The 26,644-nt window shown below is 35.7% G+C and overlaps 2 protein-coding genes across 3 annotated transcripts; one reads left to right on the top strand and one right to left on the bottom strand.

Moving 5' to 3' along the window:
- Positions 1-1,934: 1,934 nt before the first annotated feature.
- LOC125668337 (serine/threonine-protein kinase 19-like) lies at positions 1,935-15,173 on the bottom strand. The gene is made up of 8 exons (XM_048902320.2): positions 15,100-15,173; positions 10,364-10,497; positions 8,586-8,737; positions 7,797-7,938; positions 7,419-7,515; positions 7,133-7,289; positions 4,269-4,357; positions 1,935-3,387 (listed from the first exon to the last, which is right to left on the bottom strand). Exons 2-8 carry the CDS (start codon positions 10,485-10,487, stop codon positions 3,342-3,344), a joined length of 807 nt encoding a protein of 268 aa, XP_048758277.1. The 5' UTR covers positions 10,488-10,497; positions 15,100-15,173; the 3' UTR covers positions 1,935-3,341.
- On the top strand, positions 15,116-26,169 carry LOC125668329 (decapping and exoribonuclease protein-like). Of its 2 annotated transcripts, none has more exons than XM_048902310.2 (7): positions 15,116-15,689; positions 17,702-17,928; positions 19,370-19,465; positions 20,879-20,993; positions 21,115-21,250; positions 24,484-24,578; positions 25,673-26,169. In XM_048902310.2, exons 1-7 carry the CDS (start codon positions 15,175-15,177, stop codon positions 25,779-25,781), a joined length of 1,293 nt encoding a protein of 430 aa, XP_048758267.2. In that variant the 5' UTR covers positions 15,116-15,174; the 3' UTR covers positions 25,782-26,169. The 2 variants fall into 2 exon arrangements, with proteins under 2 accessions (XP_048758267.2, XP_056019700.1); XM_056163725.1 differs by lacking the exon at positions 25,673-26,169 and adding an exon at positions 24,713-25,666.
- Positions 26,170-26,644: the final 475 nt, after the last annotated feature.

The following is a 26,644-nucleotide window of genomic DNA, read 5'->3' as shown; positions in this document are numbered from 1 at the left end:
TTTTGCATGCATACCTAGGTGTAAAATTTTAACCCGCAGATATCTTGATTTATGTTTAAACCTTATAAAAAGTAATTGCATCATGATAAATCGAATGTAAATTTATTATGCAGGAGTTTTACATTTTCTTTTATCATAAAATGTATGAAGTTGTTATACAGCTTCATTCAATCAAACACACACACAGGTACGCCCTGGAGTCAGAACGTCTACCCTGGATATCTTGAAAGAAGATGGGTGAACTTGGCGAACAAAAAGCCTATTCATGATTGGGCACCGGTCGTGAATCTGGAGTTCAGAATCTGCATTGATGGTACCCGTATTTACAATAAATACAGTACCGTACTAAAACGCTGTCCAAAGTATTTTGAATTAAAAACAAATATATAGAACATACTTCAAAGAAGAATATTTAGTCAAAATCATCATCAGAATTATTTTGTTTCACAGGCAGGATTATGTACATCAGACATTAAGCGATTTTTAACACGCACTCATAATTACACTGATGCCTGGAGTACCCAAGGTACCAAAATGACACTGCATACATGTATATGCTCGCAACATCCAACAGTACGTGCTCCGAACCACAGATATGCAATCTGGGCCTGTCCAAAAATTCAATGAGACTGTCGCTATACCACTTCGGCTATCCATCCCATGTAGATTTTCCACATCCCATGTATCTAAAGTCACCCGACATGGACTTAAGAATTTTCTTGATAATACGACAAAAGTTATACACAAGAAGTAAGTTTTTTTCATAGAGTGGGTCAAGTCTCCATACTTTTATTTACAAAACATTTTACACCTGAACATGTACTAACATATTTTCCTCAGTTCACAATGGAGACTTGGCCCACTCCATATGAAAATCTGCTTGGAAATGTCGAATTTACTGTTATTTTGTGCGTTTTTCGCGTATACGTGATTTTAAATAGGATTTTTTCAATGTTCCTTTGAAATGGGCACATCGAAAAAGCATTTTTGGAAACTATGGATTGCTTGTTTTAACTAGAATGCAAATTTTTCTTTTTCTGGAGAGTTTCAATTTTAACTTTGATATTTGTCCTTCTGTGGGTTCTCGGCTCGATAAAGTCACCCATCTTCTTTACAATTTCGGTAGAGGCCTTCCAGCTCTACATTACTCTCGATCTATGGATTTAGTTTTTCTTACAGTTGTAGGGAAGATTTTTTTTAAATTGGTAAATTTTTGCTCCATCCTTAAGGCCCCGAGGGTGCAGGAGTTCTAAAATTTATACTTTATACCCCCTGGTCCCAATTATGCTTCATACCAAATTTTAAAAAATAATATTAAATGGTAGTTATCAGTAAGAAGTTAAGAATGGTCAACTGTTAACGCACGGCGCACGACGACAGATGCTGACCAATTGCAAGTTTAGGAGATCTAAAATATTAATGGGAATATTTGGTCACATATACTTTACTGTTCCAGAAAGAGTACGAGTATGGAAATGTACCGGATCAACTCTATAATGTTTGGAACATTTGACCATCGGTTCATCACTTATTCATATATACAGGTATGTCACGAAAAGGTTTCCGTATAGTATGCTCTGTCAAAGTCAGCCGTTGACTGTAAAAGTCAGCCTTTCTCACAAAAGTCCATATATAGCTGTTCACTGCAAAGTTGTACAGACGTTTCCTATCTGAAGGCATAAAGTGCGCAGAAAATACAGTAGTATAGATCAACGTACAAAACAAAGGGTGGATAATATCGATAATGATTCTAATTTACGTCCAATGCCCATCATTATGAAGCTGTACAATAGACTAACATCACATGTATAATTTGATACTGACGACAATCATTTGAGAGGTCAATTGTTGATGTTAAACGTCAGACTACAAAACAACTACTGTTTTTGCATTAACAAAAGACAGTTCTCTTACATCAGAACAAACACCTAAACTTTTGTAAATATTTATTAGAAAAAAAAAGATGTAATATAATATTCATTCATTAATGAAATCTTAATCATTCTATTAATAAACTAAATTTGTAATCATACTATCAAATTTATGATTTTTTTCTTTTCAAATATTATCATAGAAAAGGGAATTAATGGCTGATGACATACATCTAGATGTACTTCACTACTTCAGTTGACACAATTATTGCCAAAATCAGACAGAAAATGTATTAAACATAAAGAGTCAAGTGATTTTGTACCCTTACTTTGCATTATATGCACCTTGCACTACATATAAATAAATCATTAAAACAAAACCTGGAAAATATACTTGAATATATGGCAGATTCAAATTGCTACATGTAAAAATATATTTCAACCTCTGTACATCAAACAGATGACAAAAAAATATCAAACAAGTACAATATAAATAAGAACCCCAAAATCTTTCTTCTGTACCCTGAAGACAAAACCTACATTAGGCCAAAATAAAATATATGTGTGTTTCCTGCTTCACTCCCCCAAAAATTTAGTAGAGTAAGTAGGTTAAACATTTTATTTGATTGAAATATTTTACTTCAAAACTTAGTTTTCGATACACTTTGAATACATGTGTATATATATTTCAATTACTTTTCAAACATTTTGAAGATCATTAATAGTCAAAATGTAAATCAGAGAAACTCAAATGCGAAAAGTAAAATGATTCCAGTTTGAAAATTGCAGATTTTTATTCAATTATATATATTGTCAATAAAATATTTAGAGTTGGCAGCAAAAAAGTAGGTAGGGTCAGGAAACCAGAAACATACAAATATTTTATTTTGGCCTTATCTGAGGTAGAATGAACATTGTGTTAAAACAGACATTTTGCTCACAATTCATTGCTCTATACGCAAATTGATCTCTGAAAACATTGTGTTTGTTGAACATTATTAATGCCCCAAGTTGTAAGAATAAAGATTAGTCAGATACTTAATAAGTACCACCATTAAAACAAAACCTACAGGTAGTCTATTTAGCAGTTGAGAATCACTGCTTGCACTCACACATATCCAGTTAATAAAGAATGGAATGGTTTACAGATTACCATTTGCAAAGTTCTATTGAGGACATCCCAAAACTCTCCATGTACATGTAGTACTTTTAAAATAAATACACATTCATTTAATTAAATACAATTCATACAATGGAGCTCCTTAAACCAACCACATATGACATGCAGGAAAGACAATGGGTGAAACATAAATAATATCATCTGGCATCAGATTAATATCAGCAGGGACTATTCTTAATTTGCTGAGCTAATCTCTTCATTTCCTCCTAATTTGACTACAACCCTGTTTCTGAAGTAAAACAAATGGTGCTGGACGATTCCCTGCAGTTTCTCGAGTGACCTTCACAAATCTAAGTATCCTTGAGGCGTAGCAGTTGTCCTGAGGTAGTCTGAATGCTGAAAGATCAGGAGAATATTAGTCATTTCATTTGAAGCAATGCATTGGCATATTGTCCCACTTATTGCAATGAGTCAAAACATCAAATTAATGGTACTTTGAAAGTGATAACAATTACTATAATCATATAGTCTAGAAAATTTAATAGAAAATTAGTCAACCGTGGCAAGACAGATGATTTACTCAAACACGACAGGACGTATGATGTCTGGATGTACGTATGCACATTTACAGAACTTCAAAAGGAAACAGCTATTGTTGGAGTTTAAAGCTCATAAACACAACAGTTTATTCTGACACAGCTGATATTAAATGAGAATGACATGTATCAACATATAATCTGCAGCTGTACCAACCACTCACACCAGTCACCACATAATATAGATACAGTAATATCAAAAACTTGTGCAGGTGACTATTAATAATTCATTCATGTGACTCTCAATAAATCATCTATGTGACTTCCAATAATTCATCCATGTGAACATAAATAATTCATCCATGTGACTCTCAATAACTCATCTATGTGACTCCCAATAACTCTACATTTATATGACTATCAATAATTCATTCATGTGACTCTCAATAACTCATCTATGTGACTATTAATAATTCATCCATGTGACTATTAATAATTCATCCATGTGACTCTCAATAATTCATCCATGTGACTCTCAATAATTCATCTATGTGACTCTCAATAACTCATCTATGTGACTCTCAATAATTCATCTATGTGACTCTCAATAATTCATCCATGTGACTCTCAATAACTCATCCATATGGCTGCAGAAAACAAGTCTTTATTTCTGACACTTCACAATTTGCATAACAGATTTCTATAAACATGTAGGTATCTATGGAGAGGTTTGAAACTTACCATTTAATGAGATCAGCACCAATGGCTTCATGCATGTGATACTGGAGACCAAGCTTACAAAGCTTCGGCCATTTTCTCTGCTCTAGATCCTGTGATGACAAATATCCTCATATATTCTCATATAATGTACTGATAATGCTAAATAGTCATTTATATAAACACAAAATCTCCAACACATGTTTTAGCTGCAGATCTGTAGCTGTCTTGTAAAATAGAAACATGGCTATGTCAACAAACAAATTCAACTGAAGCTGCCAGTTTTCCAGTTACATGGGGCTTTAATGAATATTTGAAGGTATGTTTGGACTCAAGTATGGTGTGGAAATATGATAGGAAGTTTTTAATATTAGATTTTTTAGATGATGATGCAAGATAGTGATATAAGGCCTCAGCTATGTGCATTTTTTCTGGAATCAAAGGTTTTTCTACGGGGCAGATCTGTAGCTCTCTGGTTTGTCCCAATGTTTTCCCAGAGAACTAGATCTGCAGTTATACATGTTTATCTTAAACATATTAATTTATTTTTTAACTCTTCTCATGGGGATCCAGGTTAGAATATGTCCCCAGTACCCCCTTGCTTGTCATAAGAGGCAACTAAATGAGGCCGTCATTCAGATGAAACGGGGAAAAAAAACAAGGCCCGGTGTCGCAGCAGGTGTAGCATGATAAAGATCCCTCCCTGCTCAAAGGCCATAAGTGCCAAGCATAGGCCTAAATTTTGCAGCCCTACACTGGTATTGGTGATGTCTCCATATGAGTGAAATATTCTCAAGAGGAAGGTTAAACAATATACAACCAATCAATATTATCAAACTCTTTGTCTCTTTTAATGTCTGTTACATATTGTTTTATATGTTATTAGGGTAATTATATCATTACATTAGGCGTTATTTATTAATAATAATAATTATGCATTTTAATTCCGACACTATGAATATTTTATTCACATGTATGTGCACATTTGATTTTATATTATCTTTTCTCTCACATTTGTAAAACGCTTTAGAGAACTAATGTTGGTAGGGCGCTATATAAATCTTTTAATTACAACATTTCAGGTCATTACACTTCTATGTACTGTAGCTACATGTAAGCAATCAACATAAATGTTGAGAAAATTTTGCTCTTCAAACATGTATAATACAAAAGGCCCAGTGGCCACATCACACCCACGAACATATTTGCACTTTACAATGTAAAACATTAAACCTCAATTAAACCCAACCCTGGCCATGCATAACATGGTCTGAACAAGCTTAATTCTACAATACATAAGGACTCTTGCATGTTGAATTACATGTACATGTGAATAAACATTTAAAGCCCTTTTGCGGCCATGCCAAGACCCTGATGACCTATACAACATGAGGATATGCTTGCATATTTGACATACCGTACCCTTGTAGTTCTTGAGAAGAAGACTTTTAAATTTATTTTAGTGGATATGTTCTCTAAAATGTTCTGGAGAATCTCTCAGGATTTAATCACTTACACCATGGGATTCAATTACTTATATTCTGATGAGTTTCTCGGAATTAAATCACATTTTCAAGAATCTCTTGGGATTATCACTTAGTACATTCTGAAAAATCTCTCAGTATTTCATGTCTTATATTCTGAAGAATCTCTCGGTATTTTTAAAGGTCATATGAAATGATATTCTGAAGAATTGGGTTACGCATTGGAATTCATTAATCATGGTTTATCAAACAAATTAGGATGGGATAGACAGGGAATCTACACATTTTGGAGAAATCATCCCAGCAAAAAAATTCAGAAGGGGGGGGGGGGGTAGTAATGTCCATACTTCAAGTTTAAGTGCCTACATATGTTGAATTCTTTAAAGTAAGATAATCTGCTGCTGAAGAACATTATTCGCTTTCCGTGCATCATTCCTGACTGGTTTAAACTTATATGGTTGAACCACAAAATCGGGTAGTTCGTCAGAAAACAGAAATTTGTCCATATCCATTAAATTAGTGAGAGATTACATTAAACAAAACAGTGTACAATATACACAGTATAGACTATTTCCATTGCATTGTTTACATCAATGGGTCGTTGTGATGTCACAAACACACAGAATCAAGAACGATAAGCGGGTAACAAATTCATTCTATGTACAAATTTATGCTTTATTTCTGATTCATGCAAAGACAATAATTTATATTAAACGCTATTTAACTTTCATTCATACCTATCTTTATGCTTATAAATTAAAATATCACTGTTAGAAATCGTTTCGTATGACTTTAAAACCACTTACATTCTGAAGAATCTCTCGGTATTTAATCACTCACATTCTGGAGAATCTCTCGGTATTTAATCACTTACATTCTGGAGAATTTCCCAGTACTTACATTCTGGAGAATTTCTCGGTACTTACATTCTGGAGAATCTCTCGGTATTTAATCATTTACATTCTGAAGAATATCTCGGTATTTAATCACTTACATTCTGAAGAATATCTCAGTATTTAATCACTTACATTCTGGAGAATCTCTCGGTATTTAATCATTTACATTTTGAAGAATCTCTCGGTATTTAATCACTTACATTCTGGAGAATTTCTCGGTATTTAATCACTTACATTCTGGAGAATCTCTCGGTATTTAATCACTTACATTCTGGAGAATTTCTCGGTACTTACATTCTGGAGAATCTCTCGGTATTTAATCACTTACATTCTGGAGAATTTCCCGGTATTTAATCACTTACATTCTGGAGAATTTCCCGGTATTTAATCACTTACATTCTGGAAAATTTCTCAATACTTACATTCTGGAGAATTTCTCGGTACTTATATTCTGGAGAATTTCTCTGTATTTAATCACTTACATTCTGGAGAATTTTTCGGTACTTACATTCTGTAGAATTTCTCGGTATTTGCATTTCCTGATCATGGTCAGCATTGCCTTCCTGCCCCGCAGAAAGCACTTCATGAAGATTCCTGCATTAGGAAGTGCAATCCACCAGTTTCCGACCCCCCTCACTGTGAGGACCGAGGCTTTGACCAGCTGCCTGCAATACAAATAAATACCCCTGGATGTAAAGTTTCTGTATTCCAAAACAGCGGCACAATAACTACTAAAAAGTCTCTGTATTCAAAACAGTGGCACAATAACTAGTAAAAAAAATCATGTATCTTACGTAATTTCTGAGTCTGTGAAGTTGAAGTCATTCATCAGAGTATCTTTGTTAATGCAGACATCGGTATATTTTCTTATTACAGTATTCACAAATTTATCTGTAAAAGCAATAGGAATGTCTTTAAGCAATTACAGAATTAATTACTGCAATCAAATACAGCAAACAATTATTTGAACAGCTTGGAAGTGCATACAATTTTCTCCAATGGAAAACTGTTTAAGTTTATAATAAAAATCTCTGAGGCAAACATCAAAACAAAAGTTAATATTCTAATTTTTACCACATTTGCTCTTTGTTATATAACACATCATAACCAATTTTAACAAACATATATAAGCAAGATAGAATCTCTGTAAAGTTCTAGTTGGATTGACTTACTACAAACATTTTTACTAATAGAGAGTTCGGCCATCACCCTTCTCACATGGTCTCTGTAGTCTGCAGTGAATACAATGCAGTAGTCGTCTAACTCAGCACCAAGTTTAAACATCTTTATCTCATTGGCTAGCTTTAAGTCATTCTGAAGAGAAAAGTAAAACCAATTTCTATACACAGTTAATGGATCAGATCTTCTTTTGGGACAGTGATCAGTTTGATAAATCCAAGCTTTATCACCACCTTTTTTGATAATCTTATGATTCCTCTTTGCTTGCTTTGTGCTCACGAGTTGTCTCATTCATTGTTCTGCGTGTTCACGGAGTAATAGTCCTGTACTTACTAGATGTTTGTCTACAGTGATTGTGTACTGACTAGATATTTGTCTACAGTGATTCTGTACTGACTAGATGTTTGTCTACAGTGATCCTGTACTTACTAGATGTTTGTCTACAGTGATTCTGTACTGACTAGATGTTTGTCTACAGTGATTCTGTACTGACTAGATGTTTGTCTACAGTGATTCTGTACTGACTAGATATTTGTCTACAGTGATTCTGTACTGACTAGATGTTTGTCTACAGTGATTCTGTACTGACTAGATGTTTGTCTACAGTGATTCTGTACTGACTAGATGTTTGTCTACAGTGATTCTGTACTGACTAGATGTTTGTCTACAGTGATTCTGTACTGACTAGATGTTTGTCTACAGTGATTCTGTACTGACTAGATGTTTGTCTACAGTGATTCTGTACTTTGTCTACAGTTTGTCTACAGTGATTCTGTACTTACTAGATGTTTGTCTACAGTGGTTCTGTCCGTCATCAAACTGTACATCTGATGCTTCACTATCACCACTGGTAGCCTCCCTTCAAATTTATCCAAGGGAAATACCTCTTTCAAGTGGAGAAGGGTTACTTTGGTATCAGATGGTATTTCTGCCGCTAAGATAATAAATGCCATAAAATTAAAGGCATAGGGTCTAAGATATTGGTGAAATTTTGCATGTTCCAAAAAGGTGGCGAAATTTAAGATCATAACTAAAAAAATCACAAAAAGTTCTTCAGAATGTTTGCAAACACATTGGATATGATAGTAATTACAAAATAATTCCCTGTTCTCATTTGCCTAAACTGGTACCCTGTTGACTTCGCATCTCTTATGTTTGTGTGTAGCCACCAATCAGCGGGGTACCAGTTTGATATATTGTCCTCCAGACAAAATTTTTATAAAGGGCTAAAACGTCAAAATGACTTCAATTTCAAAGCACTGCAGCGTTAGATAACTCAAAATTAATACTACAAATTTGTTTTTTGGAGTTCTTCTTGCAAAATATTGTGCTGTCAATTTTTAGATAAAAGATAGACCCTATGCCTTTAAGTATTTTTCAAATTCCGCAATAAATATCAGAGTAGGAAAAAAACTACTTATCCTGAACAAATTAAGATTGGCTTGGGATGAGTGAATGTCAAAATGCACTCATCCCTGGTGGTGAGTAAAATTTTATGTAACTGCTTACTTTTTATTGAAGAAATATTTGAAAAATGCTGTGACTGAACGTGTATGTTACTGGTATATAGAGTAACTACCTATGTCATATGTCAACCTACGAGAGGTTTTATGAAAGTAATAGAAAAACCCATATCTGGATAATTCTTTTAAACATTTTGATTGTGTCAAACTTAAAAAGCTAAGGAAACAGAGAATTAATTAGCAGATGTTTGTAAATATCTAATTATACAAACAGTAATAAATTCATTTACTAACTAGTATATTACGAATGACAATTCAGAGCATGTGACGAGAAAGGGTTCTGCTGTTGATAAATATTACAAAACATCCTTTTGCAACTTAATAGAAAGATGTCAAAGAAGTGAACAATCTATTGGCTTTTTTAAAGTTAGAAATACTATGATGTGCATGTTTACATTTATGTGATTCAAGACCCCGATTAATAACTTAACATGTCAATCTATCAATGACAGAGGACATGGAAGTCTTTCGTGATTTAAAAAAACATGTCCATGTGCATTCTTTCTTTAAGTTTAAGTATAAAAATTTTATGTGACGAGTAAAACTATTACAGGATCGAGTGGACACTATATCTTATTCTAATCCACATGATCCCTGTAACTTGCAGTTTGATTGGCTAATGCACTGATTTTCGAGGCTATTATGTGAGCATGAGCAAAACAGAAAGCTTTCCAGTGTTTTCATCATAATAGAATGCCGCAAAAACACAACATCAAACGTACACATTTGGTAGCGTATTTCTTATAAATAAAAGGTGAAACTCAACATAATAAGACATAGACGTCATACACATTGCATTAGAATGGGAATAGCTATCTTCTCATTCATTATTCGCGACCATTAAATCAGGAAATTACCTATTTATACCAATGGGACGAGTGGTTGTGAATTTTGTTTCCTCACCCTGTAAATTATATTTAAATTCAAGCAAGTATAACTAATCAAACTAACTACAATAAGAGCATGTCATATGCAAGCAGTTTTCTTATATATGCAAGATTTCCCAATTGCAAAACAAATAGTTTAAAATTCGATACCAATGAACGATGTTCCATTCAGCCCATCATTGAATTCTGGTGTTTCATTGGTAGATGAACTTGGGGTGGTGCAAAGTCTTTTTCTGGTCTTGTAAAGGTCATTAACCATTGACCGCTTGGACATGTTTTTAATTCTGTAAAAATGGAGAAAACAGTAGTCAGAATAGAAATATAAGGTGCACTTCACCAAATGGAATTAAAACCTCCACCTTTACAGGGGTGTTGCTACAACACGAAACAGAAAACGAAAGCGGAACAGAAAACATTGTAAGTAATGATATTTTGAGGAGGTCAGCATTTTGTAAAATTAAAAGGCTTATCATGAACAGAGAAGCAGACATTACAGAGAGAACAGGAAGTCATCCTCAGAATCCACTGTTTTATATACTTCAGAAGTTATACATGTACCAATGTATAAACAAATCAAAATCATTATAACTTATAATCAAAAATATTAGGCTACTGCCTGTGGGTGTCATCCCCTTTTCCTTTTCCCTGCTTTGTCATTTTCTGATCTTCACTCTCCCACCGACTGTGACAGTACGTTGTTTCAAAATAAAAAGAATACTGAAAACGACATCAATTATTCAACCTTTCAAATTTTAATACTTTTTTTCTGGCCTCCACCTTGAGCAATGATTTCATGAACCTATCCAATAAATGAAAGGATTTCAACCCATCCAACCACCCCCTGAAAACAACATTGAAAAAGAGGAATAATTTTCTCAATAATTACCCCCCCCCTCCCCCCATAGTATTATCAAATCAAATTTACTTTTAATTGAACTAGATATTTTAAAGATAATTCAACTTGAATTTATTGATTTTAGGTCAACATCTAGTCTAATATACATGTATATATGCATCACATGAAATTTTAAAGTGAACGAGTCTAGCGTGTATAAAACTGGTTTGCCTCATTTGGGATCAATTCATGTAAAGTAAAAGTTTGTACAAGTACCGTTATCCTGCAGATATATGTTGAACCTGAAGAGTTAACGCAGGATAAAAATAGAATCAATGTAAACTAAGATGAAGTACATGACCCTAGTAAAGGGAATTAACAGATTTGTTTTATAACATATGAAATGGCTTGAAGGCTAACTTTACAGGGAATTTGTTTAAATTGAACTAAAAGGTTATCTCATTATTGATCTAAATGATACAATACCAGTAGTTAGATTTATCATAAATAAATTGCCAAAAGTTATCACTTATTTAGGATTGGAGTGCTGCGGTCATCTGTTAGTTAAAAAATAATAAATCAAACACAAGGTATACAACTTGTTGACTTACGTACCACACTCCCTGCATTACTTAAGTAAATAAGTAATTTATTTCCAATTTTAGAGGGCATACAAAGTTCATATACATAAATCATACAAGAGGCCCAGGGGCCTTATAGGTCACCTGAGTATCATGTAACAACCTTCCAATGTTTGAATTAGGTTTGTGTTTAAATATAAGAATTTTACTTTTGGATGGAAGAAACATTGAATAGCTATGTGGTCAGCCCCGCCTTTGCACCAGAACCCCTGACCCAGGGGCCATAAATTTCAGTTTTGAAAGAAGCATCCTTGATCATCATTATCATACTATTAGTTTGTCTACTTAATACCCAGCAGCAGAGGAGAAGATTTTCAAAGAAATAAAATGCATTTTCACTATATGATCAATAGGGCCCCACCCTAATACCAGAACCCCTGACCCAGGGGCCATGAATTTCACAATTTTGAAAGAGACATCCTTGCTCATCATAACCATGCTATTGGTTTGTCTACTTAATACCCAAGGACAGAGAAGAAGATTTTCAAAGAAATAATGCATTTTCACTATATGACTTATAGAGCCCCACCCTAGCACCAGAACCCCTGATCCAGGGGCCATGAATTTCACAATTTTTAACAAGAGGTACTGTGAGCAATGCTCACTAAGAATACCCCCCGCTTACCCCAATCTCCCAAAGGGTGTTGGTAATAGGTATAAACTACCTCTTTTCTGAGTGTTGCTACTTCGATGTCCAGTGCGCTTGACCTTTGACCTTTTGACCCCAAAATCGATAGGGAACATCTTCATCCCATGGGTAGTCCATATGTATGATATGGTGTCTGTAGGTGGAAAGGATAACGCTTTAGAGCCCGGAAACCATATTGCTACTTCAATGTCCAGTGCACTTGACCTTTGACCTTTTGACCCCAAAATCGATAGGGAACATCTTCATCCCATGGGTAGTCCATATGTTTGATATGGTGACTGTAGGTGGAAAGGATAACACTTTAGAGCCCGGAAACCATATTGCTACTTCAATGTCCAGTGCACTTGACCTTTGGACCCCAAAATCGATAGGGAACATCTTCATCCCATGGGTAGTCCATATGTTTGATATGGTGACTGTAGGTGGAAAGGATAACACTTTAGAGCCCGGAAACCATATTGCTACTTCAATGTCCAGTGCGCTTGACCTTTGACCTTTTGACCCCAAAATCGATAGGGAACATCTTCATCCTATGGGTAGTCCATATGTATGATATGGTGACTGTAGGTGGAAAGAATAACACTTTAGAGCCCGGAAACCATATTGCTACTTCAATGTCCCGTGCGCTTGACCTTTGGACCCCAAAATCGATAGGGAACATCTTCATCCTATGGGTAGTCGATATGTATGATATGGTGACTGTAGGTGGAAAGGATAACACTTTAGAGCCCGGAAACCATATTGCTACTTCGATGTCCAGTGTGCTTGACCTTTGACCTTTTGACCTCAAAATCGATAGGGAACATCTTCATCCCATGGGTAGTCAATATATATGATATGGTGACGGTAGGTGGAAAGGATAATGCTTTAGAGCCCGGAAACCATTGCGTCTACAGACGGACGGACGGACAACCCGATTCCAGTATATCCCCCCCACAACTTGTTGCGGGTGGTATAAAGAGGCATCCTTGCTCATCATTACCATGCTATTAGTTTGTCTACTTAATACCCAGAGACAGAGAAGAAGATTTTCAAAGAATTTCTACACTTTCACTATAGGACCAATAGAGCCCCACCCTAACACAAGAACCCCTGCCCCAGGGGCCATGAATTTCACAATTTTGGTAGAGGGCTCAATGCTCATTATAATTATGCCCACAGTTTGGCTTCTTGATGTCCAGGAGTAAAGAAGAAGATTTTTTAAAATTACACTCATTTTGATGGTTTTTGCCCCACCCCTCAGGCCCCAGGGGGGCAGGGACCACGAATTTCACAATTTTTGTTCCCCTCCACCCACAGATGCTATATGCCAAAATTGGTTGAAATTGGTTCAGGGGTTTCAGAGAAGAAGCTGAAAATGTTCAAATGTTAACGCACGACGACAGACAAAAACAGATAGCAATAGGTCACCTGAATGAATTCAGGTGACCTAAAAAGAGTGATTATCAGAAGATGGATAAAAAAATAAAATTTACAAGTTCATGATAAATCAACTTTTCTAAGTAATTATATGTATGCATGTGTATCCCAACGTCCATATACAATGCAAGTACATAATCACTATCATGTGGAAATATAGGGGGGGGGGGGGGGGGGGGGGGGAGAGATGAATTACTACACTTTAGGTGTGCAACGGTTTGAGTACCCGACTGTTTGGGGGTTAGTGACGATGTTTGTTGTTCAGGAGTTGCGACAGTTAGAGTGCCCGACTGTTTGGGGGTTGGTGACGATGTTGTTTGTTGTTCACGAGTTGATTATTATACAAAGATTGGGCAATAGACCAGTTTCTTGCCCATATGATAAATTCTGACCTGACACCAACCAGACCCTCAAGCGATGCATTGCCACTAAAGTATAGTGATGTTGAGGGCTAATTGAGTGTTTAATGGTGCATTGTCACATTTTTTTTAATGAATATGAAGTAAACTAAGTGCATTCGAAATCGCCGTTCCCGTTGTTCTCGTGCTGTTCTCAGAGTCGCGAACGGCGAGCGCATGAACGTGTTCTTCGCCACACTAGCTACAGAGGTGGTGTGAGTTATTGCACCTCGAGCCCGTTCTCGGGTTGCGTTTTCGGCATTTGGGATCGACAGGAATTTGTACTTGTACGAAGAACGGCGATTTCGAATGCACTCAATCATATGCCAACTCCTCAACCATCATGCCCCCTGCTGACTAACACCTCTGTCATTGCCGAAATTACAATATTCTCCTAATACACTTTCAAACATTCAACTTAGCTTAATCAATTTATGGTACCGAATTTACAGATAAATTGTTTAATGCAATTCCTAAAATTCTGAATTTAATCAAAATAAAATACATTTGCCCGATTTTTTCTGTACTCTTTGCTAAATTTCTTAAATCGTTCCGTTCCGTGTTATAACAACAACCCTTTTACAAGTCAAGGAATCGTTTTGGTATAACCAACTGATATTAAATTTAAAGCCAAGTTCCCCTGAAAGCCAATACCCAAAGGAAATAATATGTAGTATTGAGTTAGATGAATTAAAATATTTTTATATCACCATTTACTTTTTTCATTTGATAACAGGAGTCGGCAGTTTTAACTGTAAGGGTCTGTCAGTGGTTATTTACATTGTGAATGCTTTCAGATAAAACTGACGACTCCTACACTGATATATATGACAAAAGGTGTCTCATCACTAAACAAAACATATGATAAGTATGTTTAGATACTTTATAAATTAGAATATGATCAATAATGTTTTTAAAATAATCTAATCAATATATCATTATACATTCTTCACAGCTGATGTCGTTGCAGAACTTTACGTCAAGGGAGCTTCCATGTCACTGTCACGCGAAATCAGCAAATGCGAGAATTTCATTGGATAAATATTTCACTTCCGTTAGTCTACTTTCATTTTCATCATGCCGATCACTTTCATAATGGGTTGAAATGCATTTTTTCCTTTTCAAAAATGAAACGTGTATATGAAGAAAGAGATGACAGCTCTTCAGGAACCATAAAAAAGAAACTGCTTAGAAGGGAACCGACAACTGCCACTCTACATACAAGACCCATTTATTTGTTCAAAGGAACCGGCAATTTCCCAAATTTTAGGCAGCCATCAGAAATTGGATGTTTATCTCTTGACATACAGAGAAATTTCTATAATGATAAAAGTCAACTGAAGCATTATGTTCGACCAAGAGACGTTGACAATGTTCGTTTTGATCTGACTAAAGGCTATCATAACTTTATACAGAAGGATGAGAATGCTGTGGAGTTCATCAACGACATTTTGAAATGGATCTGTTGTAACAGGGAAAAATTTCTGTTAGAAAATGAAAAGAAAAAGTCGAAAGAGGAGAAGGAAAAGATAAGGTGGGCTATTCATTTTTACCAGATGTAATTAACAAATGAATAGTTTCAAGAGTGTGAAAAACGTGCAGTATGTCATTGTAATTTCTGTGGAAAAGAACTTGGGTTATTTAGTGTAGTAGTTAGGGCTATACAGACCGTGGCCGCGTGGATATCAGCCTAGGTATCTCAGTGGTTAGAGCACCTGACTAGTAATGCAGGGGTCCCGTGTTTGATTTCCAGTCCAGCCAAAGATTTTCTCTTCTCTCCTATACATTTGTGTGTGTGTATTCGAGGGCGAAGACAAGTTAAGGAGGGCGGAATGTAGTAGTTAGGGCTATACAGACCATGGATATTGGCATGGGTAGCTCAGTGGTTAGAGCACCTGACTAGTAATGCAGGGGTTCCAGGTTCGATTCCTGGTCCAGCCACATATTTTCTCTCTGTGTACATTTGGGTATTGATAGACCAGCTGTTTTTTTTTCTTAAAAATATTTTCTTTTTTTTCTATATATATTTTTTAGTTCAGTCAAAGTCAATTAGGCCAATTAAAAGTCACAACATTTTATTAATGTAAGGAAGGTTGGGCTTCATAAAATAACATGTATTGCCGATTCCCTGTGAACCTACAGGACTGGAAAAATTATTCCAGTCCTGAACTATATAGATTGTTGTTTCAAATTTTTCAGCTTCATTAGTATTTTCATTCAGTCCTGTATATTATCACTGGAGTCAAGTCAACTCGTAGCCTTACCGACTCGTACCCAGGTCAACTCGTACCCAATAGGTCAACTTGTACCCAAAAAGTAAAAGTCAACTCATACCCAAGAATCTGGTTACGAATTGACTCCTCCTCTTCAATTGATGACAACTCGTACCTAAGCGATATATCACTTATTTGCGCATACATATTTTGCATTATGGGCAGATTCTTGGGTACGAGATGACTTTTGCCTTTTGGGTACGAGTTGACCTATGGGGTACGAGTTGACCTGGGTACGAGTCGGTCAGGGTACGAGTTGACTAGAAATCTTATCACTGACACATTTTATTAATTATTGATATGTATATATATCTAAGAAAGTTTATCTGAGTTTTATTAGATGCATCTAGTACATGTATTTTAAGTAATAATTTGAATAATTTTGTAAAATTAAATGTTTTTTGCTACCTACCTAGACTGAAAATGACAAAGGAACAGGAAATAAACAGATATTATCTATTATGGCCTTATGGAATGAATTAACATTTAAAAATTGTACATGGTAGTATGAGAGACTTTGCCTTCTTACTTGCCCTGGCTAGTGGGTTAACGCTTCAGCTCAATTCGTAGAGCACTGGACAGTCATACTTGGAGAGGCTCCAGATTTGATTCCCAGCAGCAACAACTGCTGTGTCTATTTCATTTAGCACATAGGTTGTGAGGGATCCTAGTACTCTCTGGCAGGTGAGTGATTGCCCCCAGAACCTTACCCTACAAGTGTTCATTAGAGGTGTAGAGCCCTACCCCACAGGTGTTTATTAGAGGTGTAACATTTACCCCACAGGTGTCCATTAGAGGTGTAACATTATAATAATGTCTTAATCATATTGAACTTAATGTCTCAATCATCAATAGTGGTGCTAAATTGATCAATTATTGTTTAACATCCTCTAGAATTTTTCACTCTGCAAAATTTAGGCCTATGCTCGGCACTTATGGCCGTTGAGGAGGGAGGGATCTTTATCGTGCCACACCTGCTTGACACAGAACCTCAGTTTTTACAGTCTCATCCGAAGGACCACATCATTTATTTGCCTCTTACGATAAGCAAGGGGTACTGGGGACCTATTTTTACCTGGATCCCCACGGGACCCAATTATCAGTGGTGTAAAGATTAGCCATGATTTAGCTCCGACACCAATATGTGAGATACAGATACCATGGTAAAATGTTTTGACTCCCTCTTTTTATAAGTATATTTGTTTGAGCTGGGAATACAGTAAACTTTTGATTTGGTTGCAATGCATTATAGAGTGTACTTACTTATGAACAGGAATCTCCACACTGATTTTGTTTGCTGGCGCGGACTTCTGACCAAGCTGCTGTGCACGCCGTATGAAAACAGAGATGGCTGGTTGATAGCTGTTAGTCTCTATCAGGGAACCTACTACATGTGCGAGTTTGACACCGCGAGTCGAAAGCGCCAGAAGGACGAAATGTCAGACAGGCAGAAAGAAATGGCTTACTGGGGCTGGAAGTTTGAGCAGTATGTTACTGCAGGTATGTAAGTCAGATTGAATAGCTGAGTTATAATATACATGAAGCCATTAAAGACATATACATGTAGCCATTAAAGACATACAGAATAGTTGTACATGTATAGGAGGGCTGCTTGATATGTAATGTGTATTGTACTACAGCGCAATAACGCTTTGCACGATTTCATGGATGATGATACTCTTGAATAGCTCTATTCAATACCTTTCCAACAGTATAAACATGAGCCTTCAGCTCCACATAGTTTTAAACTTATAGTCATTTCAATAGAGCCAGTCGTTGACCACTGTTGTAAAAATGGTTGGGAAACGAGTTGAGAATATTGAAAAAAGAGCTTATATAAAAGTTCGCACAAAACTTGGTCATTTGGTAATACAGATTTTTACAGAGTTGGGGGAAGTTTATGGTCTGATAAGGTATCTTATGAGACAGTTTGTAGGTGGAGAAAGAAATTTCTGACTGGCGCAGAGTCCGTCAAAGAAGCAGCAAAGTTTGGCTGACCTGTGAGTGTAATAGCAAGCAAATGTCTCAAACGTCAGGGAAATAATTGAAAGTGATGGCAGATACACCATTCGTGATATTGCCAAAGCTGTTGGCATATCACTATCGCTGGTGCATTTCATTTTGAAGCATATTTTGAAAGTATGAAAGATTTCTGCCAGATGGATACCGCATATATATTGACAGATGACCAAAAACGGGTACAAGTACAAACCGCTAAGCAATTGCTCAAAATGTTTTCCAAATTCAATCGAAGACAATTTGCAAATCTTGTTACTGGTGACGAAACATGGGTTCACTATTTCGAACCAGTAGGAAAAATTGGAAACAAAATATGGCTAACTAAACATGGTAGAAGGCCTGTAGTTGCCGAAAGAACCATAAGCACAAAGAAGGTTCTTTATAGCATATTCTTCTCATGATGGTATAGCTGTACAAATTCTGGTGTTGAAGGGCAAAAGTGTTACAGATCAGTATTACCAAGATGCTATACTAAAAAATTTCAAGAAATATTATCATAAGCGACGCCCTATATCAGGATTTAGGCATGTTCATCTACTTCATGATAATGCTCCATCACATACATCTGAGATTGTGAAGCAATTTTTTAAGTCAGAGAAGGTTACCATCTTGCCACACCCACCTTACTCTCCAGATCTAGCCCCATGCGACTTTTTCCTTTTTCCAAAACTTTAAAAGTTCTTATGTGGTCGTCGTTACAAGTTCCGACAAGCCTTGGCTCAATCAGCCATCAGTCAGTGCCTCAGAGGTCTACCTAAATCTGTTGAAAAACAATTGTGAATGACAGCAGATGCACAAAATATGAAGTAAAAATTAACATGAAGACTTGAACAAGTCTAGGGAATTTTCAATGATGCAGGTTTCACGGCAAAGCTTAAAAGATGATAATTTTATTTTGCTTAGATATTTTTTCCTCTTTTAGACAAACCAGATGGAGTACCAAGAACAGAAGACCCAGTGAACAACTGTGAGGCATACTGTACTGTGGTCAGATCTAGACTAGAAAAGCACTCTCTGTGTACGGGGAAAAGTATTCGTATTTCATGCAATAGGAATAAAGGCATATCCTACACTAACCATCTTATGACACACACATGGCCAGATTTAATTCTAATACCACTAAGTTTACAAAGAACAATTCATTATACACGTATGTTATAACCCCCCCCCCCCCCCCCCCTCCCATCTTCAAAGAGGAGGGGCATATTGATATGCACCTGTTGGTCAGTCAGCGTGTATGTCGGTTGGTGGACCAAATGTTATCCACTCAATATTTTGAGAACCATTCTTTTGATCGTAATGATATTTCGTATATGGGTTGGTTGTGAGGAGGACCACTATTGGGTTGAAGGTCAAAGGTCAATCCACTCTGGACATAGGAAAATACTATCCATTCATTATCCATCATCGGAAACTCGTGGTCTGTTGCACTTAAGGTAAAAGAAGTGCGACCAACCAGGGGTTTCCAACGATGCTCATTATCTTGAGAACCCTTTCCTTGACATACATCAAACTTGGTACATTGTAAGGGTTAGATGACCCCTATTGGTTTAGAGGTCACATTGTCAAAGGTCAAACTGGACATAGGAATGTACTGTCTGCTCAATATCTTTAGAACCCTTTGCTTGGCAGACATAAAACTTGGTACATTGGTACATCCTAGAGAGTAGATAACTTCTATTGATTTTGAGGTCACTGATCAAGGGTCATTCCACTCTGGACAAAGGAAGATACTGTCAACTAAATATCTTGAGAATCTTTCACTTGATGGACATCAAATTTAGTACAATGGTACACCATAGAAAGTAGATGACACCTATTAATTTTGGGTTCACATGGTCAAAGGTCAAAAGTAAAACTGGATATAGTAATATATTGTCTTCTATATTTTAAGAATCATTTGTTTGATTGACACCAAATTTGGTACGCTGGTACATTCTAAGAAGTAGACAGCCCCTATTGATTTGGAGATCACATAGTCAAGGGTCAATCCGCTCTGGACATTGGATTGATTGATTGTATCTTGTTTAACGTCCCTCTCAAGAATTTTCTCAATTATATGGATATGTCACCAATACCAGTGAAGAGCTTCAAATTTAGGCCTATGCTCAGCGCTTATGGCCATTGAGCAGCGGGGTTCTTTAGCATGCCACACCTTCTGTGACACGGAACATCTGTTTTTAAGGTCTTCTCATGTGGGGTGAATGCTCTACTCTCGACCACTGTGGTGGTTTGGACATAGGAAGATATTGTTCTCTCAATATCTTGAATTGTTTTGGCACTACTATCAATTAAATGACACGTGTGTAACTCTTTTCAATTTTGTACCACAGGGGGCATATAATATTATGTTTCTGAAACATTTCTTGGGTTTTTTTTATATTTTAAAACTATAAAGTATTATATAAAATTATTGTTTTTCTTTATGCAGTGTTCTCTGGAGAAGTTGATGCTGTTGACCTTCAGGCCAAGGAATCCTGTAAATATGTAGAATTTAAAACAACTCGGCAACTAGAAAGTTATAGACAAGAGAGGAATTTCATAAAGTAAGGATCAACAGGAAAGAGGAGTTACACTTGAACTGTGATAAGGGACATAACTCCTGAAACTATCAAACTGAAATAAAGAAAATGTACTTTCAGGTTTAAGTCTATGTTTTACTTACAGGTTTAAGTTAATAAAATGGTGGGCCCAGAGTTTCCTGGTGGGCATTCCCACAATTGTTTGTGGTTACCGTGACGACGATGGAGTGGTGCACAACTTAGAGAAAATGGAGACTTTAAAAATTCCTCATCGAGCCAAGGCAAGTTCTTCCTGATAGAGAAGGGGTAAAATGAGAAATCATGATAAAGTCTAATTCAGCATTTCCACTGTTTGTTGGTTTTTTCTTCTCTAAATTGCTGAACTGAAATGTCAGGAGCATGTTTTGCGCTATATATTGATTGTTTATACAATGTATATTGTTTAACATCCCACTTGAAATTTTTTCACTCACATGGAGACGTCACCATTGAAAAAAAAATTGAAGAAAATCAAAATCCTTGCCACATGCACATCCAAATACTCTGTAAAATAAGAAGGTCCTCACTTGAAAATTGTGGGAGGAGTTTGCCGGAAAAATTGTGTACCCTCCATGTAACAATAATTTTTAAATAAAGGGGCAAAACTCCTGCAAGAGAGGTAAAAATGGATCAAAGTTGCAATTGTTGTACAATGTCTGTCGGTCTGTTAGCAGTTTTCTGTTTCTGTTTTCATTTCTCTGTCATATATCAAGCTGAAACTTGCTATGTAGCTTCTTTGTGGATCACTCTTGCAACTTTGATCCATTTTTACCTCTCTATGATACTCCATAAAGCAAAATTCTACCTCTACAATTCTACAAATTATGGCTTAGGCCAAATAAAATAATATGTGTGGTTCCGGTTAATACACTCCCTTGAAAAATAGGATAGGTAGGTGGGATTTTATTTTATTTTTTTTCATTTATTTTTTTTCAATGATAGATTCAAAAAAGAATAAATACAGAAAAAAATCAGTGCATTTGCCACAATCATGTTTTTGAACATGAAAGTAGGAAATGACATTTCAACCAGATGACTGTTTTCAATTAAGTCCTTCCAAGTCTTTAAATCTACCCAACTTTTTCAGAAATAAGGAGGGTGATGGCTCAGTATATTCAAACAATCTGAAATTTGCACTTAGTCTATTGTTTATTTAAGCACTCTTTAGTTCTAAGTCACTTTCTGTCTAACGTTAGATGGCCTGTTGTAAGTGTTTACAGCTTTATAGCATTTTAGCGGTATCTATATATTGGCTATGAATGAACTTACAGTCAAGCTTCACCTGAAGGAAAACGGGTCAAAAACCTATATGTATAGTGGTATATATTATGCACCCCTTCTCGTAAAAGAGAATCTTTAAAAAAGTGTGCATTATATTCAGCAAAATATGGTAACTGATTTTGAAAATAGTAAAAAAAAAGTTTAGGGTTGGAGGTAAAAACTAGGGATGGTCGAGTAACTGGAACCACACATATTTTTTTTATTTGGCCTTAAGAAAAACACCCTTATAGATGTAAACATTTTTACGGGCTTATTATGTACCGTTTGCGGTACTCTTGTTAAAGGTCAAGTACGGTGATTTTCCTAAAACTTGAGTGTTATACAGAAAAATGTCTGTCGTACACTTATGAATTAATTTCCATGGCAATTTTGATAAAAATCATTTGGCGTGAATTACACGGCACTATCAAACTTTTACCTGAGCGATCGATAAATGTGTTGTGACGTGAGTTATCGCTCGTAGCTTATGACGTCATCTGAGACAACTTTCGATTGCATTGATATAGGTTTTTATAGTGTTTACATAGAAAATTAAGTCCTATATTATGGTACAATGCACTACTTTCAAATGCAATGTGAAATCGGGACAGGGATTAATTATGTTTCTTTTCCCAAAAGACCCTAAATTTCGAAGAATTTGGACACTGAAACTGAAAAGAGACACTGAGATTTGTGACAAGCCACGAGGATCAGTGAGTGACACTTTAATATTCACGAGGATCAGGTTTCCATCAACCCTGACGCATCATCCTGTTTGACTCCAAACAAAGTGCAAAGTGATGATTAACTGGGCATCCTACAAAACAAGTTGAGGGATGTATTTTAATTATACAAAGTTCAACCCAAAAAGGGGGATGCAATCCACCCCTCTCTACATCCACCACTGAATGCTTTAATGCGACATTGTATTCAATGGGTTTGCGATTGGACATAAAAATTAATGTCACCCATTCCCTAGTTCGAATTGATTTTATTTCTTTTATTAAATGAAATATCTTTCGAATATTGTCGTACTCATACTATATTTATAAGGGACTCACCATTTCATTTCTTCACTATATATATTTTAAAATATAGTAAAAATGGAAATGAATTCAATTTAAAAAAGCTAGTTTAATAAAACCTTATTTCCAAAGCTTTTTTTTTTCAAGTTCATTATGAAAACAAGTACAAGGTTTTCCTTTTCCTAATATGCTTTTAAGTGCTACATTAATTAATATATCATGAATCATTAAGGCAAAATTTCACACCTCAAAATGCAACAATTCGTTAACTTTGTGCTGTAATATTTCAATTTCGCATTTGACTTGTGTTGTGAAGAAATTACATGTACTAATGGGCCTAATTTACATTTTATGATATTGTATCTATATGTAGATGTTTTTCTAAAAAAAAGGGGGGGGGGGTTACAAATAATGTTGTGCACAATAAGTTCTTTTGTCTTTTTGTTGTTCTTTTTTCAAAAAGGCATTTTTCAATTAAATATATATCTTGCTAAACATATTATAATCTGAATCTGATCAATCTCATACTAGTAAATTCCATTTTAAAAAATACAAACATTAGAGTCAGTCTAGTTAAACACGCTCACAATTGCTACAATAGAGTATATGGCGAGTATCTATGAAGTCTGATTTTGATTAGCCTATATTGTGTAAAATACAAAGGTTATCTTTTGATAGAACATTTTTTCCAATATCATTCCCAATTTTCTATAAACTGGCCCGGTAAATAATTTCTAACTGAGATTCCTATGAGATATTTGTCGAACATAGACATATTACTATCGGATGGTTTCGAAATGGGTGCAAGGTTGAATCACTAAACTCAAGTGTATCTACGGTATTTCACCGTCAATATCCACGGTGTTGCTAAAACTGGCAATTTCTCACAGAAATTAAAACAATGATGTATAGGCGTAAACCACTACAATTGTCTCAGATGACGTCATAAGAAAGGGCGATAATTCCTTCATTCGTTTCTATAAACAACGATTTTGGATTAAGTATTTTGTGCATTTATCTGGATTTAAAAAAAAAATAAACACATCAATAAACTTTTCAAAACGGGTTTTAATGAATTATAAACATTATTTTCAAATCTATTTCTATTACACTTGACCTTTAAATGATGTTAAATTTACAGCAGTACATGTATATAAATGTACATCATATGTTGTATTCTGTTCTTGTAGGATGAGCGTGACGGTTGGGATCCTGTCATTTGTTTCAATTTTCTAGACAAATTTCTTGCTCATGTAAAGGAGATCTGTGTTACAGATGACCCAAGGTGCGTTAATAACAGATTATCGTTCATTGATTAAAGGAAACTTAACAGATTATCATTAATTAAAAGAAACTAAAAAGATTATCATTGATACTAAAAAGATTAAAGGATACTAATTGAATCCTGTGAATTTTCAGATTGTTTATGGAATCCATTTTTATACACCCGGTCGTGAGACGGGACGTATTATATTTCGGCTTTGTTGGTGTGTCCAACCGTCTGGCTGTCTGAGGTCATGTTTTTCGGACTTTTTTCCGTAACAGATGCATGTATAGCTTTTAGATTTGGTCCCAACTTCTCCCTCAAGAAGCATAAGAATAAGTTTGTTTTTCAGCTGGATTGGTGCACCGTGACCTACTTTATGGCTAAAAGTAGGTCAAACAGTTTTGTGGACTTTTTTCATTACAGATATTGCACTGAAATTTAGTCACAAGCTTCCTCTTGGAGGAATACAAGTTCAGTTTGCATTTCAGCTGGATTGGTCCATCCATTGATGACCTACTTTAGGGCTAAAAATAGGTTAAACTGTTTTCTGGACTTTCTTTCATTACAGATATTGCCCTGAAATATAGTTACAAGCTTCCTCTTGAAGGAATACAAGTTCACTTGGTATTTTAGCTTGCTTGGTTTATCATGACCTACTGTAGGACTAAAAGGAGGTCAAACATATTTCCAAAAAATTTTTCGTTATGTATACAGGTATTGTTCTGAAACTTTGTCACAACCTTCCTCTCATAAAAATACATAATTAGTTTACATTTCAACTTGATTGGTGCACCCCATGACCTAATTTAGGACTAAAAGTAGGTCAAAAAGTTTCCTGGACTTTTCCTCATCATGGATACTAATATTACAAACCCCCTCTCAGAGAAATACATAATCAGTTCACATGTCAGATAGATTGGTGCACCATGACCTACTTTAAAGCTTTTCTATTCAGAATGTGTGCAATATCAGTTCAGAGTGCATGATGTGCTGACAGGTTGAGTTTCGGTGTTTGACGGGCGTATGTTGTACCATTTGCGGTACTCTTGTAAATTGTTATCACATATCTGTAACCTTTGCATTAGTTACTGTACCTTTACCTTGTGTTGTAGGACAGTTTACCTTTTTGAATGGACTCCACCAGGGAATGTATCCTGTTCTGTTCAGGAGCCGGGGTCAAGGTTTCAGTTCCTTCCACAGTGGTACACAGACATTGACTGAAATGGAACTGGACATCATAGTGGTGGCAGAACTGACGACTTCTCACTACTGGACATCATAGTGGTGGCAGAACTTACCACTTCTCACTACTGGTTTAAAAGACAATTTACCACACATTGATACAGACATGGTCAGACTGGAGGTGTTGTCAGCCTGTGTGAGAGTTCTACCTCCAAGTGCGAGTTGTTCACACAATAACAGATTTTGACTGGACACCACGTACCCATGTGTCCAAAGTCTGCAGGGGGACCAGCACCAACGTGAAGAATCTCAGCCCAAGCTTTCAAACATCAAAAGCATGACATGTCACATGCATACATCTGGACAATCTATTTAAACACTCAAAAATGTAACACTTGAATTTCACATTATACATGAAGTAAAGAAAGAGGTTGTGTTATTATTTTCTAAGGAAATTAATTAAGGGCCACTTTCTCCTTCGTCTGTCTGTCCTAACCTACAGCTGGTAATAATAGTCGAGAGATAGGACTGCTATTTAGAATGTGTATTCCTTGTAAGAGGGCCGTTTATGGATACACATTGCAAACTTTTCCTACATTATGCCTTGAAGGATTTAAAGTAAACTGTGATTCCAAGTTTGGTAAAAAAAAAAAAAAAAAAAAGAGAATGGAGGTTTATTTTCTTAAAGATAGCTTATTTTCAGAATAAAACATCGACATTCAATTGAATGTCAAATGTGAAACAATTGGGATATCTGATTTCACTCGGAAAAAATTAGAGTGCTTTTTTTTCCCTGTTTTAAGAAATTATGGCTTTAAAAGTGATGTAATGGTACATACATATTTTTATACTGTTATGTTAGTAGTATATCATGCATGTTCTAGTACATGTATTTAAAAAAA

Source organism: Ostrea edulis, chromosome 4 (genome assembly GCF_947568905.1).
Source record: "Ostrea edulis chromosome 4, xbOstEdul1.1, whole genome shotgun sequence".
Lineage (NCBI taxonomy): Eukaryota > Metazoa > Mollusca > Bivalvia > Ostreida > Ostreidae > Ostrea > Ostrea edulis.
Note: the sequence above shows the minus strand (reverse complement) of the source record. Positions and strands in the feature narration are given on the sequence as shown.